Source organism: Nycticebus coucang, chromosome X, assembly GCF_027406575.1.
Source record: "Nycticebus coucang isolate mNycCou1 chromosome X, mNycCou1.pri, whole genome shotgun sequence".
Lineage (NCBI taxonomy): Eukaryota > Metazoa > Chordata > Mammalia > Primates > Lorisidae > Nycticebus > Nycticebus coucang.
Genome location: NC_069804.1, coordinates 162,424,388 through 162,451,901, shown reverse-complemented (window position 1 = coordinate 162,451,901; position 27,514 = coordinate 162,424,388). Strand labels below are relative to the sequence as shown.

At 36.4% G+C, this 27,514-nt stretch overlaps 1 protein-coding gene across 3 annotated transcripts in view; it reads right to left on the bottom strand.

Moving 5' to 3' along the window:
• The window catches only part of PHF6 (PHD finger protein 6), a 61,472-nt gene extending 34,511 nt beyond the window's left edge, over window positions 1–26,961 (bottom strand). For all 3 annotated transcript variants that reach the window (XM_053579932.1, XM_053579930.1, XM_053579931.1), the window contains exons 1-6: window positions 26,812–26,961; window positions 24,897–24,941; window positions 22,736–22,919; window positions 22,403–22,504; window positions 6,053–6,186; window positions 5,747–5,790 (exon numbers count right to left, since the gene is read on the bottom strand). In XM_053579932.1, coding sequence (XP_053435907.1) covers window positions 5,747–5,790; window positions 6,053–6,186; window positions 22,403–22,504; window positions 22,736–22,873 — 418 coding nt within the window. In that variant the 5' untranslated portion in view covers window positions 22,874–22,919; window positions 24,897–24,941; window positions 26,812–26,961. The remainder of the gene's footprint in view (window positions 1–5,746; window positions 5,791–6,052; window positions 6,187–22,402; window positions 22,505–22,735; window positions 22,920–24,896; window positions 24,942–26,811) is intronic.
• Window positions 26,962–27,514: the final 553 nt, after the last annotated feature.

The window sequence follows — 27,514 nt, the reverse complement described above, 5'->3', positions numbered from 1 at the left end:
TTCAAATCTACATAAATTATACCACTACTTCAACATACTTCTAATATAAATATGGTGACCCTATTCCTTGAAATATAAATAGAATTGTATGATTTGATAAGCAATCTCTAAAACAAAGTTCCAGAACTGTCTATTAGGAAATCTACCAAGTTCTGAACAAAATGATTACAGCCTTCAAGTTTAAGCACAAAAGATTCCTCTACACCAGTGTTTCTCAACCTTCCTAATGCCTTGACCCTTTAATACAGTTCCTCATGTTGTGGTGACCCCCAATTATAAAATTATTTTCGTTGCCACTTCATAACTGTAATTTTGCTACTGTTATGAATCGTAATATAAATATCTGATATGCAGGATGTATTTTCATTGTTACAAGGGGGTCCCGACCCACAGCTTGAGAACTGCTGCTCTACACTGTCTCAGAAAGCATGGGATTTTATGGTCACTGTAATTCTAGAACTTATTACCTTTGTATCATCTGTTTAAATAATTTCAGATGTCTAAAAAAGTTGTTAGAAATTCCTGTATATATGGCAGTGCCTGTAGCTCAGTGGGTAGGGCACTGGCCACATACACCGAGGCTGGCGGGTTGGAACCCAGCCTGGGCCAGCTAAAATCAACAGTGACAACTGCAATAAAAAAATAGTCAGGCGTGTGGTGGACGCCTATAGTCCCAGCTACCTGGGAGGCTGAGGCAAGAGAATCACTTAAGCCCAAGAGTTGGAGGTTGCTGTGAGCTGTGACGCTACAGCACTCTACCGAGGGCAACAGCTTGAGACTCTGTCTCAAAAAAAAAAAAAAAGAAAAGAAAAGAAAAGATAAAAGGAAAGAAAGAAAAGAAATCCTGTATACCCTTCACCAAGTTTCCACAAATGTTACTATTTTACCACATTTGTTTTATCATTCTCTCTATATATACATTTTTTTTTCCTGAAAGATTTAAGAGTAAGATGTGGGCATGATTCCCTTTATTCTCTAAATTCTTCAGAATCCAATGGATGCTTTTTAAACAACATACCAAGTTGACAATTTGGTCCTTTTGGAACTACTCTCTTCCTTCCATTGGTTTCTAGGACTTTAGGCACCTGATTTTCCTCCTCTCTCTAACCATTTCTTCTCTCTCCCTTTGCAGGCTCATCATTATTAAGAATTTAAAGTTCCTCAAAGTTCAGTCCTAGGCTGTCTTCTCTTTTGAACTCTATCCTTAGGGGACGTTTTCCTTCACTCACAAAGATACAATTATCTATACTCACACTTGGCAATTTTCTATCTCTAGCCAAGATCTCTATCTTGAGAACAAGAACCATATAAATCCATCTGTTTATCTGATACTTGGATAGCTCACAATATCTCAAACTCAACATTTCAAATTTAACTCATATTTAAGTAAATTGCATTATCAGTCACTCATTTTTTAGTGGCAGAAACCTGAAGTCATCTCTAATACATTTTCTCCCTTATCCCTATAGTGGATCTACCTTCTAAGTCCTATCGATTCTACCTCTGAACACTCTTATCAAATCAGTCTAGTTCTGTCCACCCCATAGTTACAATCTAAGCTTTCAATAATTACTCATCAGGATTCCTGTGATAGGCCATTCTCCTTTGTGTAAAACCCTCAAACACCTCCTGTTGTCCTTAATATCCAAAATCCTTACCAATCTGACCCATGCATTCTTCTCCCAATCTCAACAGGTGCCATTCTAGCCTTTACTTTCATGCTTTCTATCAATTCTTTAAAAGCATCATGTTCCTTCCTGCCTCTGAGTCTTCAAAGACACTGTTCCTTCTACACTGAATGTTCCTCTGATCCGCTTTAGTCTTTTAAGAATTTAAATGAAATTTCCTCATAGGTCCTCCCAAACACAAGCTCAGAGTATCCTATATTTCTCATTCATGACATTTATTATAATTGTAACCAGTTAATTGTGCAACTATTTATTTAATGCACATTTCTCAAATTTAGACTTACAGCTCTTTGGGAGTAGAGACCCACCTAGTTTATCCCTTTATCCCCAATTCCCTAATAGGCCTGGCACATAGTGGGTGAAATAAATTTACCAACTTATGTATAATTCTAGAGGGACCCTGTACTCACCTGCCACCATCAAAAGGGGAGATATTATTATGAAAAGATATTTTTTCTTGTATGTTTTAAATCATTTTTTAGACCATCATCACTAATAGATAAATATATATAGTTCCTGGGACAAGCATTCTAATAGTCTAGTGACATAGTGACAGCTCAAAACTTCATCAAAATGGCTAAATACCTTGAGCTATAGATAAAAGAAAAAAATTGCTTCTGCAAACTCATAATTCAGGTTTTTTTCTAAGGCAAAACTGAAGGTTTGGGTTTTAGGTATTGAATATTCAATAATATTTTATTTAACTTGGGGAAATTAAATTACTATAGTATTATGCAAATATTCTCAAATCTAATATTTTGATGTTTTTATTACATAAAGCTAATGTAGCAAACTGAATTATATAGTTTTTATTATATAAGTATTAGCAAAGTAAGTATTAAGCCACAGATGGCGAATGATCAAGAAATTGTAGCCAGGTGCAATGGCTCACGCCTATAACACTCTGGGAAGCCAAAGTGACAGATCACCTGAGCGCAAGAGTTCGAGACCAGCCTGAGCTAGAACAAGACTCAGTCTCTAAAAAATAGCCAGGCGCTGTGGTGGTAGCTTGTGGTCTCGACTACTCCAGAGGCTGAGGCAAGAGAAATCACTTGAGCCCAAGAGTTTCAGATTGCTGTGAGCTATGATGTCACAGTACTCTATGAAGGGTGACAAAGTGAGAATCTGTCTCCAAAAAAATAAAAAAATAAATAAAATAAATTGCCACAGATGTTATTTGTTCTAGAGATTTGTACAATTCTCAAAGATAGTACCTGAAATACAATCCTATAGCGCCATCATAAATCATAATCAACATGCTTTTCATTAGAACAAACAAACAATTGGAAGTTGTTTTTGATCAATCACTCAACAGCAATTAAATTCAAGCTAAATTAATGTGATAAAAGACAAAATTCCATAAATATAAACTCTGCAATACTTTTAAATTGTAAAATTATGCTTCAGGTTCTATAACATGAGTATAAATATACTATGTACGCCAATGATGCAAACAGCCCCAATGTTCTATAGATGTGAAGCCAAAGTTCAAATAAATTGCATCAAAAATTTGAAGTTGTTTTAATCCTGCAGTTACATTTAAAGAAAAGTTGCTTTGAAAAGTATGAATTTAGGTCTAACTATTAAATTTCACAAAGCAAAAAGGTGGTCAAAATTACGGTTGACCACCTCCCTACATTAACTACCTCCTTATGTTTACATAATTTTCATTTACCCTAGGTAAATCTTCAGGGTATCAAAATCTGCCCTATATAGGGTGTACTGTAACCACGATCAAACAATAGAAGTATTTTAAATTTAGCAATAAAATCTTTTTTACAAATCACTGTGTTAACAGTTAACTTTGTTAGCCCTTACACATGAAGATGAAGGTGTCACTACCCTGCTTGAAAAGATACAATTTAATTATACCAACATTTTACCAACACAAAATCAACCTAAAATAAATTAAGATTTTTTTTTTGACTTGACAGTGTTCCCTATATTGTGAACTTGAACCGCAAAAGTTTACTATGGTGTTCATTAAGAATATATGAAGCACATCTGTCATACCTAATTATTTCTAACAATGCTCCAACTCCCTTTTTGTTTGTGATGCTATGTTGTGGGTCTTGGAGATGAGGGAGCAAGCATTTGGTGTTAGCGGCTATCTAGGAGAATGCAAAAGATGGTTTGGAAATAAGATACGGTAGTAAAAAAGAAACTTTTTTCTACTCAACAGAACACAAAACATTTCTGTGACCAAATGTGTGTAGGGTTTTTCCCCACACACCAAGTGATTCTCCAGCAGATACCAACTAGACATCCTATAATTTAATTCAATTCTGACACTACCTGGAGATAGCACACATGTACACAACAGTACAATAGGCCTAGTTCCTTATATTGACCACCTCCGTATGTTGACCAGTTTGTTGCAGTCCAGTGGGTAGTCAACTTACAGAGGTCCTACTGTAGTATTCTACAGTCTGCAGTGACTTTTCTCTACCACTAGATGGTACTATCAGCTTCAGAAATCTAGGGAATAAAATAGGAGCCATTTATATTAAACAGTATATATTAATCATCCTTCTTAAATATCTCAAATGTCCTGTCCCAGTATGCTCATATACATGTATTCATCAGATCATGAGTCTCAATCCTCATCTTAACATATATGGTTACTACAATCTTAAAAAGTATCAAATAAACACACTTAAATCTGAAGAAGGTAAGAAAGTTTAATCTTTCATAGAGGATTTTTTTACTTAATTCTAGAATTAAGTGAGAAAAAAACAGAAGAAAAGCACTATAAAAGTTTTTCAGTCATACTTTTTCATCTCAAAAACATTCTCTTCTTATTATTTATCTAGTCTGCTTATCTTTATTTTTTTTTATTAAATCATAACTGTATACATTGATATGATCATGGGTCTGCTTATCTTTAAAACTAGATTTTGCTAATGACTATATTTTTAATCAGCACTTTAAAGTATTTGGATTAGTCTGGAGTCCAGAAGTAGAAGTAATACTGTTTTGTATTATGAAAGCCAAGATCTAAGAGATCAGAAAGGGCCACAAATTTTAATAAGCTATCTCTATTAGGCAATTCTTTATAAAATAAACAACTTCCTAAAATAACAATGCTCAATCCATTCTAATTCTAAGCAACATGTTCTCAGAAGCTAACAAAAAAATGTAAATATCTCTAATCTAATCTAAATGAAGAGATAAAACAATCTCAGATTAAATCTAAGCCATTTTATACAGCTAGTAATAGTATCAAAACCATCTGTTTGAAAAAGCCAGAATTTCCTTCAATTTGAGAACCTGCCCATACCTTTACAGATCAGGTGCAAACTGGCTAACTATATTTATTTATTTACTTTTGAGACAGAGTCTTGAGTTGTCGCCCTCGGTAGAATACTGTGGTGTCATAGCTCATAGCAATCTTCAACTCTTAGGCTGAAGCAATCCTCTTGCCTCAGGTTTTTTTTTTTTTTTTCTATTTTTAGTAGAGACTGGGTCTTGCTTTTGGTAAGGCTGGTCTCCAACTAGTGAGCTCAAGCAATCCACCTGCCTCGGCCTCCCAGAGTGCTAGGATTATAGGCGTGAGCCACCGCATCTGGACAAATTATATTCAAAGAAGACTAAACTGCTTTTGTATAAATTTAAGTGAAAACAACTATAAAATAATTTCTAAAGTTGCTATTTTAAATCTGGTTACTTATTAACAAATGTACATTTTTTAAAAAAGTACTATAATGCAATTAAGAATTTAACAGAAAATATGATCACAAAATGTACGTTAATACTCCCAAGTTCATATTATCTGTATATCTGATAGTAACAAACTCTCAAATATTATCCTTACATATATCCACTAGCATCATTTCTTACATAAAGATAAATTTTCAACATACATTTTATAAGAACTTTGAGGTAAAAACTTACCTAAAAATTCAAATCTTTTTCACTATGCACATTAGTTTAACACTTTTCTCAATTTTTAAATGTACTTAATACTGAGATATGTCTTATTGTAAAAGTAATATAGTATAATTTACTCATTTTACTCAAATTTTTTCTTGGAACTGAAAAGTGGCTGAATGACCTACCTTCAGAATTATGTGCAGTTTTCTTGTGTTTCCGGCAATAAACCCTAAAAGAATGAAGAATTAAAAATTATCAAGTAAGGAAACTAAATTAAACTAATTTTTCAAATTAAAAAAATGATCAGTACACTTAATCCCATTCACAAGCTGGATTAAAAAAATATTACATGTCCTATACCGTTTCTATAAGTATTAAATTCCTTATCAAAACACCCTTTAAGAGATGATGAAATGCTTTGAAATGGGAAAAAGTTTAAAGAGAGTATGATTGTTACAAAACAAAAACTTAAAGAGAAGTTAAATAATTACATGTAAATTCCTTGTGAAGGCTTCTCTCGTATTTGAGCTTTATCATGCAATGCACAGTGGTAATGGTACGTCCTGTGACAAGTTTTCACATCACAACCAATTGTTGCTCCAGGACAATGGCACAAAGAACACATCTACAGCAAAACAAAATAGTACTATTAGCATGTGACTTTTTAAGGCTATGATAATCAGGTTAAAGGCATATCAATTTCTGTCAAGAAAAATAAATTAGTAACTGAAAAATTTTGTAATTAATGTTATTTTTCTTTTTCTCTCTCCAAAAAAATACTTTAAATAAAATTCTTCTGAGGATATTTTTCCCCATGTTAAACAAAAACTTAGAGAAGTTAAATAATTGACAAATTAATTGAATATTAATTTCTATTTTGTTATTGTGGTCAAGAGAAAATTCAAAATACTGCAAATCAGGAATGTGAGCTTTATATAACATTATAAAATAGGCCTTTTTTGCATCCAGGTCTTCTTGGGTATAACTAACTGGGTAAGATGTCTAATTCCAGAGAAAAACTATCCTTAAAATTACCACTTAATCAATGAGAATTTTTGGGAAAAAAAAATCTCACACACTATTTGAAAACCTGGTAAAATAATCTAAAGTGAGGGAAAGAGAGAGGATAAAAAATTGCGTAGTTTGGGGCAGCGCCTGTGGCTCAGAGGAGTGGGGCGCTGGACCCATATACGGGAGGTGGTAGGTTCAAACTCGGCCCCAGACAAAAACTGCAAAAAAAAAAAAAAAATTGGTAGTTTGTCCTCCCTCTTACTTCAGTTTGAGGGAAGGTAATTTTTTTAATAACTCAAGCTCTGACAATATTTTATGGTGCCAGGTTATACTATGAAAATATGCTTGTCTACTTCAATTTAATCTGTTACTTACCCCTTGTGTTATGAATTCAAGCAAACAGATAAAAGAACAGATTCTTTTAATATATTTTAATATACCTTACCTTCTGCTTTTTATTGGATAATTCACATTGATTAACTAATTCATGCTCTAGATTTAGAAAAAAAGTCCTTTAAAGGAAATACTAACAATAACTGTTCGTGGTTTTGTTTGACATGTCACAGTGTACTGTACGGAATGAACTTTTAATGAGGCTATTTTCTAAGCTATAAATGCCATGCCAAAATAGATTCATAATAAGTAAATCTTAAAAACTTTTAATTTGTTTCTTGTTTGCTAGATACCTTGTTCCAAACTGTTCCTTATTAATCAGAACATAAAGAGCACTTTTTATCCTAACTTTTAGATTACTTAGCTCCTAAGCGATTTTGGTATACCAAAAGACTAATATAAATTCCAATAAAATTTCTTATATTTTTCTAAGTAAATCAAACACTCAAACTCTTTCTCAAGCTATCATAAAAAATACTCATATATGTCATAAACAGAAACACTCTCAATATAGTTACTTTTCAGAAAACACGAGGGCTGGTGTCCATAATTACTACTCAAGAAATACCCCACTTCCTTAGAGACTTCAAATTGTAACTGTACAAAGAAATACTGTGCCAAATTATCAAGCAGGGAAAGCTTTTGGATGGCTTCATAAATTCGTAAGGAGGTAGAGCATTTGAACTGCAACTTAATCATGAGGTTCTATTATTTTATGTAGTAATTACATTTCTGATCTAAAATCATACTTACAGAAATTTTGGAAAATGCAAAAGAACACAAGTAAAATTAAAAAATGACTCATATTCATCAAGCAGAGATTCCTTATGTTATAATGCTCATGTGAAAGTTTTTTTTATGTGATTCTACATATACTATTTTGCAACATATTTTTTTGACTTAATAAATCGAATATTATCCAACATCAAGAATTCTGCTGCAAGAAGTTTACCTTAACACTTATGCATAAACCAGATTTGGATAGGTACACTTTGGGAAAAATTACTGAATTCAGTTAGCAAGCAAAACGTGCTCGGGGCAGCACCTGTGGCTCAAAGGGGTAGGGCGCCGGCCCCATATGCCAGAGGTAGCAGGTTCAAACCCAGCCCTGGCCAAAACTGCAAAAAAAAAAAAAGGAGAGGTGCTGTTAAAAATACTGTATTAAATTCAACATTAGCAAAGACACAGTGAGATGGGCACTCTTGTAGACTGCTGTAAATAGGTACCCACTCCTTAAAATGCAATTTCCTTTATTTATCAAAGGTTTTTTAATTTGTATTATCTAATCTAGTAATTTTACCTCTATAAATCTAGTCAAAAAATAATCAGACTTAACCAATTAATGTACAAGCACATTCATTGCAAAATTACTTCAAACAATCCAAATAGCCGGTCAGTATGGAAAACAACTGAAAAATGTTAAATAAATTTAAGTATACCCATATGAAGGAATATTCTCCATCAGTACCACGCATTAACCAATTGTGCCACTGGAGCACTTGAAGGAATATTCTATATTCACTCTTTTCAAAAAAATTCTAATGGTACAGGAAAAGATTTATGTATATTAAGTGAAAAGATGAGACAGGATATAAAAATATGTGAATTATGATCCCAAGTGTGTTCATAACATATATTCTTTGAAAATAGGTGGAAGTAAATATAGCAAAATACTGACTGGCTATTTCTGGGTAGCTAGTTTTCTTTATAATTCCCTACACTTTCTTTCCTTTTCCCTTTTTTTTTTTTTTTTTTGAGACAGACTTACTCCCTGTGCCCTGGCTAGAGTGCAGTGGCATCATGGTAGCTCACTGCAACCTCAACTCCCAGGCTCATGTGATTCTCTTGCCACAGCCTCCTGAGTAGCTGGGAGTACAGGTGCATGGCACCATGCCTGGATGATTTTTCTACTTTTTGTACACACAGGGACTTGCTCTTATTCAGGCTGGCCTCGAACTCCTGAGCTCAAGAAATCCTCCCACTTCAGCCTTCCAGGGTGCTAGGATTACAGGCTTGAGCCACCGCACTCAGCCACAATTCCCTATATTTTCTTATTTTTTTCTACACTGGACAAAAGTCATTTTATATGCAAAATTTTCTTAAAAAAAATGGGAATACTTGGCAAATGTTTCCAATACTTGTCTCTCAGTTTGGTAAAAATGAGATGGAAACCAAAAGCTCAAAATATATCAAAATCGTTGGTTGATTATAAATTCAAATCTGCACAATGTAATTTATTTCAGGCTGCTACAGTGAAATGAATCCACTTTGCAAATAACCTGTTAACTACAGGAATTCCTAAGTGTTTCACTCTAGGTGATTTTTTTTTTTAAAGCTTATTTTTATTATCAATTTCACTCAAGGAAGAAGAGAAAGACACGCTAATAAAAATATTCTCAGGCTTGGTGCCTGTAGCTCAGTGGCTAGGGTGCTGGCCACATACACTGAGGCTGGTGGGTTAGAACCCAGCCCAGGCCCTGCCAAACAACAATGACAACTACAAAAAAAAAAAAATAGCTAGGTGTTGTGGCGGGCACCTGCAGTCCCATCTACTTGGGAGGCTGAGGCAAGAGAATCACTTGAGCCCAAGAGTTTGAGGTTACTGTGAGCAATGATGCTACGCACTCTACCGAGGGTAACAAAGTGAGATTGTCTCAAAAAAAAAAAAAATAATATATAAATATATTTTTCAGAGGGAAAATTCTTTTCAAGATTAGCAGTAGGAATTTTGCTGAATTAGAATTCATAGGATCTATTTTATGCAGCATTCATATGCAAGCAAATTTGTGGCAAGGTACTAACAAAATGGCAAAAAATATTCATAATAATACCAAAATAGAAAGCTTAACATTTACTTGCTTTGAATGAAAAAAAGGAAAAATAACTGCTGTCTTTCTTCCAATTCCTGAAATAATCCTTTTTACCTGAACTCCTGTGACACTTAAGATACATAGTATTCATTTTGCCTCTTCTAAGTTTACTCCCTTATATGGTTATTTTTATAAATGTATCGATTTTATCCATCAATTCCTTCTAGAGTAGTTTTTGTTGGATGACTAACACTATGCCTTATAAAGTAGTGTTCAATAAATCTGTTGACTGTAAGCTTACTCTGTTACTGAAGATTTTAATGCGGCATATTTTTCTCATTCATGTTTCTAATACTTGCAGATTTAACATAATTATCGTTAGGTACTTCTAAAAATATTTGAACAGTCTGATCTAGGATTGAGAATGGTAAAATTGAGAACTATCCAGTTGAAGGGACACACAGTGAACAGCAGTGGCAAGAATGGGGTAAAAGATTAGCAAGGTTGAAAATTAAGAAGAGATAAAAAGAAAAATTAAAGAAGCTGCGAAACCAGATGGGTGGCTAGTATGAGTTTTTTTTTTTTTAATGTTATGGGAAATAGAACTAAAAGATAGAGGCCCTCTCGGCTGGGTGTGGTGGCTTTCACCTATAATCCTCGCACTCTGGTAGGCCCAGGGGAGTGGACTGCTTGAGCTCAGGCGTTTAAGAGCAGCCTAAGCAAGAGACCCCATCTCTACTAAAAATAGAAACCAGGGCCAGGAGCGGTGGTTCTCACCTGTAATCCCAGGACTGTGGGAGGCCGAGGTAGGTGGATTGCCTGAGCTCAAGAGTTTAAGACCAGACTGAGCGGGAGTGAGACCCCTGTCACAAAAAACAGCCAGGTGTTGTGGGAGGTGCCTATAATAGCAGCTACTCGGGAGGCTGAGACAAGAGAATCACTTGAGCCCAAGAGTTTGAGGTCGCTGTGAGCTGTGACAGCACAGTAGGCTCTCTACTGAGAGCAACAAAGTGAGACTATGAAGAAAGAAGGAAAGAAAAGAAAAGAAAAGAAAAAGAAAGAAACATATTAGCATAGTGTTGTGGCAGTGCCTATAGTCCCAGCTACTTGGGAGGCCAAGGCAGGAAGATCGCCTGAGCCCAAGAGTCTGAGGTTGCTGTGAGCTATGATATCAAGGCATTCTACCCAGTGTAAGAATAAGACTTGGTCTCAAAAAAAAAAGTCCCTTTCTTGAAAAAAGTAGAATAATTGGAAAATGGGCTCCCTATCCACCAGTTGGTTATACCCTAGTAATGACATCCAGTATCCCCCTTTACACAAAATACTTGCTCTCCAATTTGCCACAGTCCCTGGTGAGCCCTCAGCAGAACGACTGTGAGCTGCCATTTATCATTACGCTTGTACAGTATCCATGGCTCCCTTAAACATAGGAAAATTAAATTTAACCTGACAAGCATATGTTTTTCAAGAGCAATAGTAGATCTTCCTCACCCCCCTAAAAAGGCCTGACCCACATATCAAATATTCTATCAATAGATAACTTCCTGCCCCCAATTTAGGTATACATCTTAATTCTCAGTTTATCCTGCTTGAATCCTGATACCAAATGCTTGGCTTAAATAGAGGTGAAAACTTCTTCATTGATAACGGTTTTTCTTTTATTTGTACCTCTCTATTCAGTTTGCTACATAGTAAACCCAATAAACTTCAATAATTTATTACCAGTTCCAAAGTGGGAATACTGAAAAAATAAAAACAAAACAAAAACAAAAAAACCCAAAGACCTTGGCTGGGCCAGGTGCTCATGCCTATAAATCCTATAGCACTCTGGGAGGCCAAAGAGGAAGGATTGCTTGAACTCAGGAATTTGAGCCCAGCCTGAGCAAGGAGACCCCTGTCTCTACTAAAAAATGGAAAAACTAACCGGACATTGTGGCAGGCACCTGCAGTCCCAGCTATTCCGGAGGCTGACATAAATCACTTGAGCCCAGGAGTCTGAGGTTGTTGTGAGCTATAATACTGTGGCACTCTATCCAGGGTGACAGAGTTAAGACTGTCTCCAAAAAAACAAACAAAAAAAAAAAAACAAAAAGGCCCTGTCCTATTACAGATATTTGCATGGCATCTCTATGGTATTTTAGAAAAGTTACATTAACTTAAGGTTACCTTGTGCCACATGAGCTGAGTCTCAAGGAGCTGACCCACAGATGAAAGAGGAACTGAGTCATGCATGAGAGGAGACACAGGAACAGAAAGGACCATGACTTAGTTAAAGTCTGGCAGGAGCCAGAGGCTGGGACATACCTGCTTCTCAGTCAAGTGGGCTAGGCCAGGACAGAAATTCAGTTAGCAAAAAGAAGTCTTAAAGAACAAAAGGGAAAATAGTGCTTTTTTCAGTGGCCACAGGGGAGTAAAACTAAAGTAAGACTTCCAACTTTCTAAGCCTGAACCTGAAAGTTAGATATTGCCTCAGGGAAGCGAGGGAGGAAGGGCCCTCTACAACTTAGCTTTGTCTAGCTTAACTGACCCCTTTATTTACTATGCATGTCATTAACTGACTAGCAGTGTACAGATACAAATTCTCTCAACCAAGTAGTTACTACTTTCAGGAAACCTGCTACAAATGCAGAGAGAATGAAGAATGCAAAGCAGAGTACAAAAAGAGGCCAGGTTCCTGAGCCTGTAGGCAAAAAGAAAAAATGCCAAAAGCACTTTACTGGGTACCTAGGATATTTTTACAGGAGATATAGTTCTCCTTACAAAGGTGTTTGGTTTTACTACTTTGTTTTTAACAGATAACATTACCTCTGATAAACACTAGTAAGCAGAATAGTACCACTGGGACAAGTTTTCAGAAATGTCCCCCAAATGCTCCTTAACTCCAGGTTCATTGCTTTATTTATAGTAATATCTCATGCATTCAAATAGAGAACAGAATGGCCTCTGAATTAACTGGTTAACTGATAGCCATCCAATCTATCTGTTAAAAATTCCTAAAAAGGATGCCACTTTGTGGGAATGTGGAACATGAGCTGATAACTGTTTCTATTTGATCCTATAACTACCATTATTTTATAGTTTTTTTGTTATAAAGATATTTATCATAGCATATTTTTAAAAAATACATCATATTGACTGAGGGCTTATAAATCACAAACTTAACACTACTTAGGTCTAAATGGAAAGCTAGAAAGCAACGATGAAATCTGAAAGCTGTCAAAGTCAATAAAAAGTAATAAGCTGATAGGCTGCTTGAAAAATAGATTAGAACCTTAAATTCCAGGTGCTTTCTAAAAATAAGGCCACTAAAAAGTAGTTGTTAAGTTTTTACTAGAGTAACAGACTAAATCTAAGCAGTTACTGAATAGATCACTTCAGACATCTTAGAAATTGGAGGGAAATGAGCTAAGCCTATCATGTTAACCTAATCTCCTGAACTTGCTCTGAATTTCACATACTCCAACACCATCCAACTTTCTGAATCATGATTGATGAGGAATATATATTCTCTTATTCTCTTGAAGATTCTTTTATCTGAAAGGTTCAGACATTTTCTGAGCTCAGATCTTCTCAGGTATGGGTTTTTTCCAGCTGAGAAACTCTAAACTATCATGCTGCTGACTTTATTTTATCTGCGGAGAACACCAAATACACATCCATGTTCAAGTAAATATCAAAACATTCCCCCCAAACCAGACATAAATTACTTTATATTATTGGTTTTGGTTCTCCTCCATTAGCATAAGTAAATGAGAATTATATAATGACATTAATTTACAGTATTCCCAATTACAAAAAAGTATGTTAAAAACTGGGCATTTAAAAAAATAATAATAGCCAAAGACCAAATTTCTCTGTTCTTACACTTGAAGTTTCTACTTTTGACCTTACATTCATTCTGCTTAATCACCTCAAAAGTAAAGCAAAGTTCACTTTAAAATAAATGACAGGTAAAATATCTGCATACATTAAAATGAATCTTCACATAATTGGTGCTTTCTAAAAGAAATTCACATTTATATGAATACATTCACAATTCATGTTCACTTAGTGACACAAATGACAATGAGGACACTGAACAAATCTTCAGGAAGAAAATTCACCTCTTTTCCTCATAAAATATCCTAAGTAGGTGTCCTCTGGGGTCAATCCAGCCTGCTACTTGTTTTTGTAGTTAAGGTTTTATTACAACACAAATACCTTCATTTCTTTGTGCATTGTTTGTGATTGCAAATAAGATTGTTGCAGGAAGATGAGGCCCAACGGAGAGAAAGAGCACCCAAACACCATGTTTATCAGAGGAAGGGTTTATTTACTGGCTGGGAGCTTACGGCATAGAAGAATTCCAAATGGCTGCGCTCCCGGACTGGCTTGGTCTTTCCCTTTTTACTGACAGTCAAAAAGTTCCACCCCACAGGTACCTTTCTCATTGGCCAGTTTGAATCAAGCAGGAGATGCTATTCCGGCCCCTACAGTACTACAGGATTTCATGGAACTTGGAAATTTCCAAGTTCCAGGAAGTTAAGTTCACAAATTCCCAAAGAGCTGAGTCACCATGGAGAGGACCCCGCAAGTGTATCCTTGTGGTCTCCTCGAGAAGACCTGTTCTCCTAGACCTCACCCTTCTTAGGTATCCTCTCTCAAGATCATACGGCTTGCAAAGGCTTAAATATTGTCAAGTCCTTTACAGAAAGTTTGTCAACCCCGACCATAACCAAGGGTGTTTATCAAAAATCACCTGAGAACCTTTTTTAAGACATCTGTCTGTAATTTCCACCCCTCGCTTCTTTTTCTGATTTAGTAGAACTAGTTAGGTACCACTGCTCTAAGGATTTATTAGTACCTATAGTCACCTGGCATCTGCTTCTATGAGTGGCAGCATTCTATATCATGCAGGTGTACCATTTTGATAAGACAAGACAAGAAAGCAAAGTGGCAGCATTCTATATGATGCAGGTATACCATTTTGTCCTTACTGAGTGCTATACGAGCCACACACTACTTTAGATAACACTGGCATTTAGTACTCATTTAACATATTTGACCACTTCTCCTTTAAACTCTTCCTCCATCACTGTCCTGGTGGAACACATTTCAAATGTCACTTTCTACGGAGCCTTTTGACTTCCCAGAATTGTGATCCCCTTTCCCAGTTCTCCCATAGTATTCTTTACATAAGGCTAACCCATATTTATTCATGTTTACATTCAAAGTGGCTAGCATTATGCTTGGTACAAAGTTGGCATTCAATTAAGTATGTAATAAATAAACAGAGGAATTCTAGACTCTGTATGACATGGGGGTATTGACAAATAAGATGCCTAAGGAAATAACAAAAATAGCACTATACTGGGGGAGTGATGGTTGAAGAAACATGAGAATGCTCATGTTTGGGCATGCACAGTTCTCCTCTCCACCTTCTGGAAGAAATGACCCACCTAATTTTCCCCTCTACATTGCACTCCTCCCTTTTCAAACTGCTAAAAGCTGCAAACACCACAAAAACACTGATAAACTAAAATGGATGAATTTTATGCTAGGCCATGACTTCCCTGGTCAATTTCCACCTAGATCATTATTATCCAATCGAAGCCTTTTTTATCTTTAAATTCAACCAAAAAGGAGCACCCACTTGTTAGAATGCTGCTGAGCACAGGGACACACAGCACCATGTTAAGTGTTTTCCATGCATCGCCCCCATGTAATCCTATGCTAGGCCCAGAGATTATAGTATTACTCTCCCACAGTCCACAAAGCAATAAAGAAAAACTTGTGCATGTGTAACAAATACAATGCACATTGTGTTATACTGTGTTACAGAGGCAAACTATAAAGTTTGAGCAAGACCTCAAAAACAGACAAGAATTTTGAGAAGCAGCTAGGAGGAAAAGGGAACCACAAACAGAAGTACATGAACAGCAGGGGAAACAGCAGAGAGAGGATGTTGGGGAAACTGAATGAGATAAAAGATGGAAAAGGCGAGTTAATACAGGACTTCTGCATGATAGGTTGAAACCTCCGGGTATATATATATAAAAAAGAAACCTCTGGGTATTATTTTGTATACAATAAGGAATCGCTAAAAGTTTTGAGTTAGGGAATGACATTAGCTTTTAAAAGCAGAGATCAAGTAACTGCTAGGGGTAAGTTGGAAGGACAAGAAGATAATGACTGGATATAGGGCAGCATTAAGAAAGAAGAAAAGGCAGAGCTATCTGAGAAATAGAATCAACATGACCAATATGGAAGGAGGAGTGGAAGGTAAAGGATGCAGAAAATCAGGTTTCAGGGTGGGGGAAGTGATGAATACTGGTTTAGACAGGTTGAGTTTAAGATGCTCACAGGAAGACATCTATGTGGAACAAATACGCTGCCATCGTTGTATTTAATTTTTTACAGTGACTAATGCATATCACTTGTCTCCTGAAAAATCCTCCTTTCCCCTTCCATATCCCTATCAGAATTGAAATTCCTGTCTAACGTTTAAAGACCCTGCAATTATCACACCTTACTCTACTCTAATGCCTACCTCAATGACCCACTCTGGTATGGCTAATGTATTTCCTAGTCTTATTCCATTATTTACTTATTATTTTTAGGTTTTCTTTCTTTTTAAAAAGAGACAGTGTATAAGCTCTGTCACCGAGGCTAGAGTGCTGTGGTGCAATCATAGCTCATTGCAATCTTGAATGAGCTCTGGGCTCAAGCAATCCTCCTGCCTCAGCCTTCCAAGTAGCTTGGGAGTATAGGCACATGGCACCATGCTCTAATTGAATTAAATTTAATTTTTCATAGAGATGGGGTCTTGCTATGTTGTTCAGGCTGGTCTCAAAATCCTGGGTTCAAGCAATCCTTGGGCCTTGGCCTCCCAAAGTGCTGGGATTATAGGCATGAGCCACCACAGACACCTCATTTCATTTTTTTTAATCTTATCAGCTCTAGGAAGCCATCTTTCTTTTTTTATTGTTGGGAATTCATTGAGGGTACACAGAACCAGGTTACATTGATTGCTTTTGTTAGATAAGGACCCTCTTATATTTGTGTCCCACCCCCAAAAGGTGTACCACACCCCTTGACCCTCCTTCCCTTTCTCAGCTCTCCCCACCCCCCACCCCCCACTGTATACTGGGACCTTAATTGTCCTCATATCAGAATTGAGTACATAGGATTCTTATTTCTCCATTCTACAAAGCCATCTTAACTACCTAAACAGGCAAGGCTCCTCTCAAACAGAACAAAAAGGTATATACCATGAATATCTTATATGCAGAGTCATGGCATGCCCAATATCCAGATCATAAACTCTTAGACACCATGTTTCTCTGAGGTGGCAAGTACCTCACAGTACTGAGTGAATAACAAAATAAATTTCATGTAGAATTTGTCTTTTTATTTTCAGAGGTTACAAGAAATATCTTGAGGGTAATAACCAGAACATTGTTACATAGGATATATATAGGGTTTCTGTCCTAAAAACTAACAAGATAATGTTACTAACAGAACAAATCAATTAATAAAAGTCTGATAATATCCTAAATCTAGCACTATTTCCTTCTTTATTAGAAAAGTATTAAGCTCTAATTTGTGTATTTATTTTTATTATTTTTTTAATCCCTGTGTTTTTAAAAATGTGATTGTGGGTTGAGTAGCTTACAAGATAGTTTAGTATACCTGGTGATTAGGAGTTCTGGTTTTGGAGTCAACTGGCCATGGATTTAAATCCCAGCTGTGCCACTCCCTAGCTGTATGACCATAGCCAGGTTACTTACCTTCTTGAGCCTCAGTTTTTTCATGTATAATGTAGAGATGAATCTCAGCGTATGATTGTGTAGATTTAATATGACCATGTATTTAAAATATTTAGCTTAGTCCCTGGCATATATTAAGTGCTCAACAAATATTAGCAGTTTCTCCTACCAGAAAAAGTAGAAAAAAAATGTTCAGATGATTTTATAAGACATGTAAGTAAAATTTAGTTTGAAAAAGGGAAAGTTGGGCAGCAACTGTGGCTCAAGGAGTAGGGCACCGGCCTCATATACCAGAGGTGGTGGGTTCAAACCCGGCCCCAGCCTAAAAACTACAAAAAAAAAACCCCAAAACGAAACAGCTACAGCTAGTTGGGAGGCTGAGGCAAGAGAATCACTTAAGCCCAGGAGTTGGAGGTTGCTATGAGCTGTGATGCCACAGTACTCTACCCAGGGTGACAGCTTGAGGCTCAGTCTCAAAAAAAAAAAAAAAAAAAAGAAAAAGAAAAAAGAAAAACCCCCAACTATTTCTTAGGGAAGGAGACAGACCTAGAATAAATGACTTTAAGAGAAATACTTCAGTTATAGAGAAGGATGAATTTTCAATTCTGAAGAGTTATGTATAACTGGTTCTGTTTCAGGTTACAGGCAGTAACCAAGTTACAAACATCCAACTTCTGCACAACTTAACACTTATGAACGGAGGCGATTATAGGTAATAGGTAAATCTACCTGTTCCAATTTACATACAGATTCAGCTTAAGAACAAATTTACAGAACCTATCTTGTTCATAGCGTGGCAACTGCCTATACTTGGGTAGAAGTGCAATTTCTTGACTATTTAAAGGACAGGACAGACACAAATCTTATCTGGGATAGCATGTAGGTAATTTTGCCCAAGGGTAAGGAAGGCGAACTAAAAGGCCTTTTGAACTCTTTGTTTTTACAGTCTGATATGTATCTGACACAGGTAGCAATTAGAACAGTAGGCATCCAATGTAGACTGTCCTAGTGATCTCACCACCTAGCTTTATCCAGAATATGTTCTTCAAATATACTCTTCTCAAGTATTTCCTTAAACAAATTCCAAAAAGCAAAGATAACTCACAATTTTACTTGGAAATTTGCATTTTTTGGCTTGATGTTTGGAGCATAAGAATAGACGGTGCAGATGTGGTGTCTCCATATGGCTTCAGTAGGAACTGGAAATCATTCTGGAAAAATATGTATCTGTCTAAACTATAAAAACAGGGCCTCAGTGATAAATGCCTCAGTACTCTGGCAAATTTTTCCTGGTCTGCCTTGGTGCTACATACTTAAAGATGATGAAAAGAGATGACTATATTCATGCAGAATGGCTTTCCTCTGCTGATCCTTGTGGCTGATGTGAAAACCTTGGAAAATTGCCTATGGCAGCAGGAACACAGAAACCACACACCCACATCTCCTCCTGCTCCACTGAACCCTTCCCTCCTCGAAAAACTGACCCACCTGGCCACCAACATACAAAGGCTTTTTTGCCTCAAGCCCCAATCTCTCTCATTTCTGTCTTTTTCTTTGAGGAAAATGAGCAGTTTTGGAGCCAATACCAGGTACAAACTGAAATCTGTCTTGAAAGCATTCATGGGCCAGCACTCCTGTTTTCAATGATTATTCATGACCTAGAAATCCAGATGAACAGGCCAGGGCCAATAAGCTCATGGGATAAAATACCTTCAAAAGTCAATTAGAGAAGCTGATTATTAATTTTACATGTAGCTTATCTAGTTACATGAAAGTTCCCCACTTTTTTCCATCCCTTCTATTTAATTTGTGGCCCTTTTATCACTTAGATCAATCTACACAAGTAAAGAAGAAAACTAAAATCTGGAAGTTTGGTTACTTAAAAGCATGTCATATAAAAATGATGGAAGATATCCTAAAAGTCACCCCTAAAAATATTTACAAAATATTTTCTATGTGTTGGCCACCTCTTTGTAAAATGTTCTAAGGAATATTTTATAAATGAAGGTACATTTACGTAAATTTCCCATTTTTCCCTATGTATAGTGATTTAGGGGTAACTTGGGACAAACACCTTGTATAGGAAAAGGAGGACCACTGAGGGCTAAAAATTACCTTAAAAATTATTTCAAACATGGGCAGCGCCTGTGGCTCAAGGAGTAGGGTGCCTGTCCCATATGCCGGAGGTGGTGGGTTCAAACCCAGCCCCGGCCAAAAACCACACACACAAAAAAATTATTTCAAACTTAAACATATAAATGCTACCCTCTTATTTCCTATGTAAATTATTTAAATTCTGACACCGTGGAGAAAGGAAAAGGAGCAAAGTAGTTGTCCCCTTCTGCCACTATTTCTCAATGCTTGCCGTCCACAGCCTCAAAATGGCATATGAACACTCTTTCTAAGATAACTCTTTGTATCTTTTGCGGCACTTTTAGTTATGCAACATTACTGTTTAGTTAATATGTTTTGTAGTGGCAGCCCAGTATACTTTTCATTAGGCTACAATGATATTAGCAATGCCTTATCTTTATTTATAAACAGTAACTACAGAGGTGGCTACTATTTATCAAGTCCTAACTACGTGCCTAGCACCAGGCTAACTTCTATATATTCTCTCTTTTAATCCTGGCAATAATTCTTGGAGGCAAGTACTATCTATTATTTTTTTTTTGGGGGGGGGCAGTTTTTTGGCCGGTGCTGCGTTTGAACTCGCCACCTCCAGCATATGGAGCTAGCGCCCTACCTCTTTGAGCCACAGGCCCTGTCCAGCAAGTACTATCATTATTCTCTTTTCGCAGGTGAGAAAAACATGGCCTAGAGAAGTAAATAACTTACTCAGGGTCACCCAGTTAGTGACAGAGCTGGGATTCAACCCAGGTCTTTTATGATAGCTTGTGTTTTCAACCTTCAATATTGTTCCACTCCTTAGATCAAAGGACAAGTTTAGTTATTTATAACATAAATTTTGGGAAAAAATTAACTCCTAACATTATAACATTAAAAATTAATCAAAACAATTTATAATAGCGAAATTTATATAAAGTTCTGATGTTTTCTTAACAAATGGGTCCAAATAAATCAAATCTCCATTGAATTTAGCAATGCTACCAGATGTATGCTGCTGCTTCATGTAACATGCAAAACTACACTCTGCGTTTGTTAGTAATATTCAACATTAGGGGCCCAACTGCTCCTGTTCTGACTACAGGAGCCACGTCAAGTGACAAAAATGCCAAGTCAGGATATAGAAGTATTTTCCAGGGATATTCATAATGCCAAAGAATGAATAACCGCTTTTAAGTAAATAGCATTCTTTCTTTGTATCTGCATGTTTCAAGGACTAGGAAATAAAAAAACATTGTTCTCTGGTTCTCAGAAATCAGCACACTAAATAAAAATCATGTTTTTAAAGTGGAGCTTTATATTACTAACTACGGTTTTGAGGGTTGGGAAGATTAACATATTCACAGTTAGGGTCTTACTATAACAAAAACAGTCTGGCCTTCCGACCTCTGGATTCTCACTTGTACCAATACTGATACTAGAATTTGACACTATTTATTCTAAAGCAAATCTCTTATGTTACTTTTTTTTAGTTGCAGCCATCATTGTTGTTTGGCAGGCCCCGACTGGATTTGAACCTGCCAGCTCAGGTGTATGTGGCTGGCACCTTAGCTGCTTGAGCCACAGGCACTGAGCCTCTTATGTTACTTTTGAACTTATATTTATTCATATTGCTTTTTATCTAATATTAGAAGACTGACTACATTTCAAAACATATTACTCCTGATCATCAAAACCATAGCACCAGGCGGCACCTGTGGCTCAAGGGGTAGGGCACTGGCCTCATATACCGGAGGTGGCGTGTTCAAACCTGGCTCTGGCCAAAAATTGCAAAAAAAACTCCATTGAAAACCATAGCACCCATCTCATCACCATTTCATCCAAAAACTACTGTCTCAAATTCTTTGTGAAATAAGAGGTTATACAGTGACTAAAAACATAGATCTGTGTTCTGCCAAACTCATATTTTAAATGGAACACTAAATAGTAAAGCTACTGAAGGTAAATTTATGGATGTAATTTCAATAAAAAGCTCAAAATGAGAAAACTAAAGGAAAATACATCTTTCCGTTAATTTAAACCATAATGTATCATAAATATCAACTGAGATCACAATAATTTTCCAGTAGAGCATACTGTATCTTACCAATTTGATCACTGGTAGCAAAGACAACTACAGGAACATTACTCTAGCACAGTTTCACAAAAACTCCTGTAATATTCACTGAAAGTTATCCAAAGTCATATATACTGTTATATACCTCAACCACAGTAAAATACTTTGTTCAACAAGTGCTAACATTTTCCTCTTGAGAGGGTACTGTCATCTTCATTTGTAATGACAATAACTTTATGAAGAAAGATGACAATATATCAGAATTATGAAAAATGTACTGGAATGAATACATGATATATTCAAATTAATCAAACTGCTTGTTTTCTTTCTTTCTTTTTTTTTTTTTTTTTTTGCAGTTTTTGGCCAGGGCTGGGTTTGAACTCACCACCTCCAGCATATGGAGCTGGCGCCTTACTCCTTTGAGCCACAGGGCCGCCCAAACTGCTTGTTTTCTAAGTAAACATAGCCTCCAAGAAAATTTTAACTGGTTTTTTAAAAAACTGAGTAATATTAACTCCTTTTTCGTTGAGTGGTAAATAAGTTAAACCCAGCCTTGAATTTTGCTGGCTCAGAAAAAAAGCCTGCAATTTTAAAATTAAACTCAGTTAGTAACACAATGCACTCTAAAATAATCAATTTCTTCCTTAATGAGTTTAAAATAATTTTTATTCTCAAGAGGCAGAAATACCAACTTACCAGCTTTGTGCCTCTTTTAATTTCCTTTTGGACATCTTCAATAGAAAATCCACCAAGACTTTCATTATCAGAGTGTGATGATACCAAAGCAGACGAAAAAAGCTATAAATTACATTAAAAAAATTAAAGTTCATATATAAATTAGTTACAGCAAAACAGTGAATCAGATGTTAAATTTAAAAGGAAATTTTCTGATAAAAATGTCATAGCATTAGTGATAAATCATTGCTTACAAATTTAACTGATTTTTCTTTTTTAGTATTCAGGAATATTCACATTATTATGATTCTTGTGAATGGTTTCAAGGTCTCTTGGTTGCTGCGGTATACTTACCATGCACTTATGGTGTGCTGCCACCTTCTGGTTTTCAGATATTAGTAACTGTCCACATTCCTTGTCTCTATTTGACTTACAAAAGCCACATTTGCGCTGTCTTGTAGGCCCTTTTTTCTGTTCAACTGAGCTTGACATGATTTTTAAATTGCTTTTAGAATGCCACTTTAAGCCTTAAGAAATGCTACAGAGAGTAAGATGGGCAACAAAAGAGTTAATTTTGTTTTAAAATCCTTTTATACATATTCATGTAAGTTGTTTAATGTTTGACCTAGGTTTAAATAATACATTTTCAAATGGCTAGTTTGTATAGATGAATCAATATTTAAACCTAAGACACCTCTGTAATAAATACAAATAGATAACTAAATGAAGTTTAGAGTAATTAAGAAAAATCAAACTGCTCCCAAATTAGGGGATATGTGAAAGAATTAGAACTACTTCTATGTGGATAAAAATGTACAATGTACAATAATAAATCATCACCTGCTGGCATAATTAATGTGACATATTTTTCATGTATAGCTGGGGTGCCCTTCAAAGAGAAAAGAATTATATATCCAAGAATAGAGCAAAAACTACTAATAAAACTACAAAATATTCAGAGGTAACAGAATTCTGTAACTGCACAATTTCTTAAAAGTCCACATGTTGATACAACAATAAAAGTAAAATGAATTTACTCAACTATAACCTTTGAACACTTATTTTTAAAACTTGAATTATTTCTGAGTTTTAAAATATCATGTATATGTCTTTAATAAATTATTTTTTACAATTCTATTCTTTGTTCGAGTAAAGAAAAAAACTAAGCTTCTAACAGTCTTTTTAAAAATGCAGGCTCTAGGATCCAATTATTCATAAAACAACTACATTATATGACTCTAAGATTTACTCCAAGACTGCTTATTAATTAAGTCACAAATGGATAGTGGTTTTCTAAATGTAGTAATTTTCACACTTAAATTAGTAGTACTGTGTACAGGAAGAAATGCTTTTCTGAATTAGCCTTAAATTTGGTCACATTTTAATTACAGATAGCACAGTATAGTCAGAAAAGGGAAGAAAAGCTCTAACATGGAAGGTTTCGGATTTAGATCATAAATATCAATATGGATTCTTCTGAACAATAACCAAATTTAAAATTCTGAACAATACTACACAAATTTAAAACCAGTTATTTGATTTGTGTAGCTTTCCCAAATCAACAGGACTAAGCAGTTCAAGTCCCACACCCAAAACACTTCAAGACCAATAAAATTTCAAACTTTTGTTTTAAAATCAATGTACTAAGTCCTTTCCATTTTTCTACACATTTGAACATTTTCATATTACTATGTTGAAAAAATTGGCTAACACTACATTACAGCTTTCTGAGAACAATTTGCTCACCAACAAGAACAGTAGTAGCTGGATACCAACAAGTGAGTACCTACAAACCACTCAGTGCTTTTCAATATAAAAATTCAGACAATCAAAATTTAACACGAAGCCACAAAGAAAACATGTCTAGGATTTTCTTTTAATCAAAACTTCAAAGGCCCTGACAGTCTGCTTTGATGGCGTTAACAAACTCTTAATGATATCTACAATTTTAACTACCTCAATCTTTCAAATGGCAAAGGATACTTTGCAATAGTATTGTATTCATAGCACTGGCTGCGAAACTGACAACAGGCAGCAAATACTTTTAGGATTAAAAAAATAAAAGACATAACAAAGAAGCAAAAGAAACAGAAGGGGAAGTGTGTTAGCATTTACTCAGGCAAGTATGTGTTTAGTTTTCTTATCAAGAATATAGCTGCCCAAATTTTTAGAAGTAACTATGCAAAATACACAAATAGCACCATAATTTCCTGTTTGAGTTTTAAACCAGTTTTCCTTACTGCTATACAATGAACAGTAGGTACTCTAAAATCACTGTAATATATTCCGCATTTCTCTAGGTCATCCTATTTGTATAAATATAATCTGTACAGACATCTTTAATGTGTAATTTCTATACAAATCTTAACACTGGCTATAAAACTGGCTTAAGATAAAGAATACTAGAGTGGAAAATCACTCATTATTCTTAATATTAATTCTGAAATGCCATCCTCCAAATTCCATCCATATTAAATTCTATCTCTTTCAATTTATAAACAGTCAAATTTCTCACCCTAATTTTGAGAATCTGCCTTCCTAGACACTGAAGACCCGAAACCTAAAAGAGAAAAAAGGTACACTTTACTTTGCATTCAAAACTATTCTGCATTTTTTCTGTAATCGGTTTAAATTTAATTTGTAAAATAAAGAGCCACACAAAAGTGCAAATAAACCAATTAAAAACTTTCCCCAATGTCCAATGACTAAATGGATTTTTCCACTATAATTCAAATAATGCATCTGTGCATATCTTGATTTTTTTAAAAACAGCCTCCTTGTAAAACATGAAGTGGAGAACATCATGGAAACAATGACTCCTAGCAAAAACGTATTTATCATAAAAATACAGATTTTTATCTAATACTGTCACATTTGTGGTCTCTAATGAAGTAGAATGAGGGCATTCCAAGGACCAATACTAAGGGGTTCATAATCACAGCTACACGTCATTTTAATTTTAGTCTAAAAGGCTTTTCGGGGCATGTACAGATCAAAGTTTGATGCTTTCACCCAGTGAAACATTGTACTTAAAAGAAACATAACGTGGAAAATGCTACAAAGCAGAAATAACAAGGCAACAGTAGCAACCCGAAAAACAATTTAAATATCTAAAAAAAAAAAAAAAGCTACAAGCAATCAATGCATTTCTCATTTTCCAAGATGCTGTAAAGCACCAAGGTAGAAATAATCTGAAACATCAAAGAGAGCATTCAAGAATCAACTCAAGAGCTCATTCAACGCCTGGTTTCTGAAAGAGCATTTTTCACGGGGGGGGGGGGAGGAGAAAGAAAAAAACCAAAACAAAAACTGCAGTTCCGGAAGATTAAAACACTCCACACGCAAGCTAGTTGAAATATAGAAGTCAAAATATTTGAACATGACCCCCAAAGAAGCAGTATTTCTATCAGGAAAGTTACAGTATACAGAAATAAACGAATAAGAGATGTACCGGAAGGGCACCTGAATTTGGTTGCACGGTATTATTACATGCTTCGCACTGCTTTTGCGGTTATTCAAAAGGAAACTAAAGGAATTTTCCAGTTGTTTTAAACCCAAGGGTCGAGAAAGAATCTGCACTGTATGAATAAGACCTGACATTACGTAGTAAGCTCATGAAAAGAAAAGGTTTTTCAAAAACAAAAGATTTTTCAACTTCCACGCAGAATAATATTGAAACGAATGGAAATTGCAAAAGAATGCCGCGCCGTTCGTCCATATCATAAAGGATGGTACACAGAACGTACTGGATCCTCTCCGTTATTTATTCCCCAGTACACACTGGACTCCAAGATCTCCCTCTAATCAAGCGCTAGATAAAGTCGCAAAACTATCTTCCTCTAAAACATTTCAGCAGGTTCCTTTCAGTCCTTAAGTCAGGGTCCCCTAATTGTCCTTTCCCAATCCTCCCAAATTCAGGAAAATATCCTACCACTTTCTTTACGCCCCCTCCCCCAGGAGTTCGCCCTTTAACAGTCTTCGCTGTAAGGACTGCCTTATACCTCAGTTTCACCCCTAATTGCCCCCACCCCAGAGATTTTTTTCTCATTCTGTAAAGCTAACCCTCTTGCCATCCTAACAATTCTTCCCTTCCTCTTCCCAAACTGGGAGTCTCCCTCCTTCCCAAATATGTCTTAAGAAATGGCAAAGACTAAAAATTCCCAATTTTTCCCTCCTCAAATGTTGCGCCCCCTCCCCCGAAGTCTACGTTTAAACCTAACGTCTCCTTCTGGACCTTCAAAACACTTTCTCAGCAGCCTCTTCGCCAAGTACCTACAATGAGCGGCGCTTCTGGGGTCCCTGACAATAAAGCGAGACCACCAAGAGTCCCCTATAACAACGGGCAGGGGCGGCGGCCTGGCCACCGCCATCCTCCTTGTCTTCTCCCGCCAGGCAGAGAATGGGGGGCCCATGGTTCTGTGGGGACTCACCAGCGGGGCCCAGAGGCGGAAGGCAAGAGAGAAGCGCCAATAAGGGGAAAGAGAAAGAAGTCGGTCTCGGTTCTCCGGCAGCGCCTAAGAGCGGAGCTCTGTCGCCGGAGGTTGTTTCCTTTCATTCGAGGAGATACGGGCTCGCGGAGCGCCCTTACGTCGCCCCCCTCGCACGTAACGACCCACACAACGTTCATACGTCCTGAGCGCGCCGCGGGCTCTGATTGGCCGCAGGGAGGGGGCGGTTGAAGTCGTTTAACTACCACGCATGTGTTGTACAGGCCACCTCCTTTACGGATCGAGGCCGCAGGCCCCGCCTCTTGCTCGCGCGCGTACCTTCTATTCTCCGCTCTGCTGCTCCGCCAAGTGTTTGGGGACAGGATCCGAGGAGATAGAGAAAGAGATTCAAAGATATCGCTGTGGGTTGGGCGAAGAAGGGGCAGGGTTGGGACTAGAAACCGTTGGACAGGGGCCCTGGGTAACTGGTTTTCAACAGTGATTCAAGTGGGTAGGCCTTATCCTTTGCACTTGTTCACTGAGGCCTTTTCACATCCATTATTTCATTGTACTGTTGTGGCATCCCTTTGAAGTCCCCCGTTCGCCTCATTTTACTGCCAGGAAAGACTGAGAAGCTCCTAGTAGAGGCAGCCTGCCTGGATTTCAATCCTTGGGCGAATCATTTTCGTCTCTGACCTTAAACGTT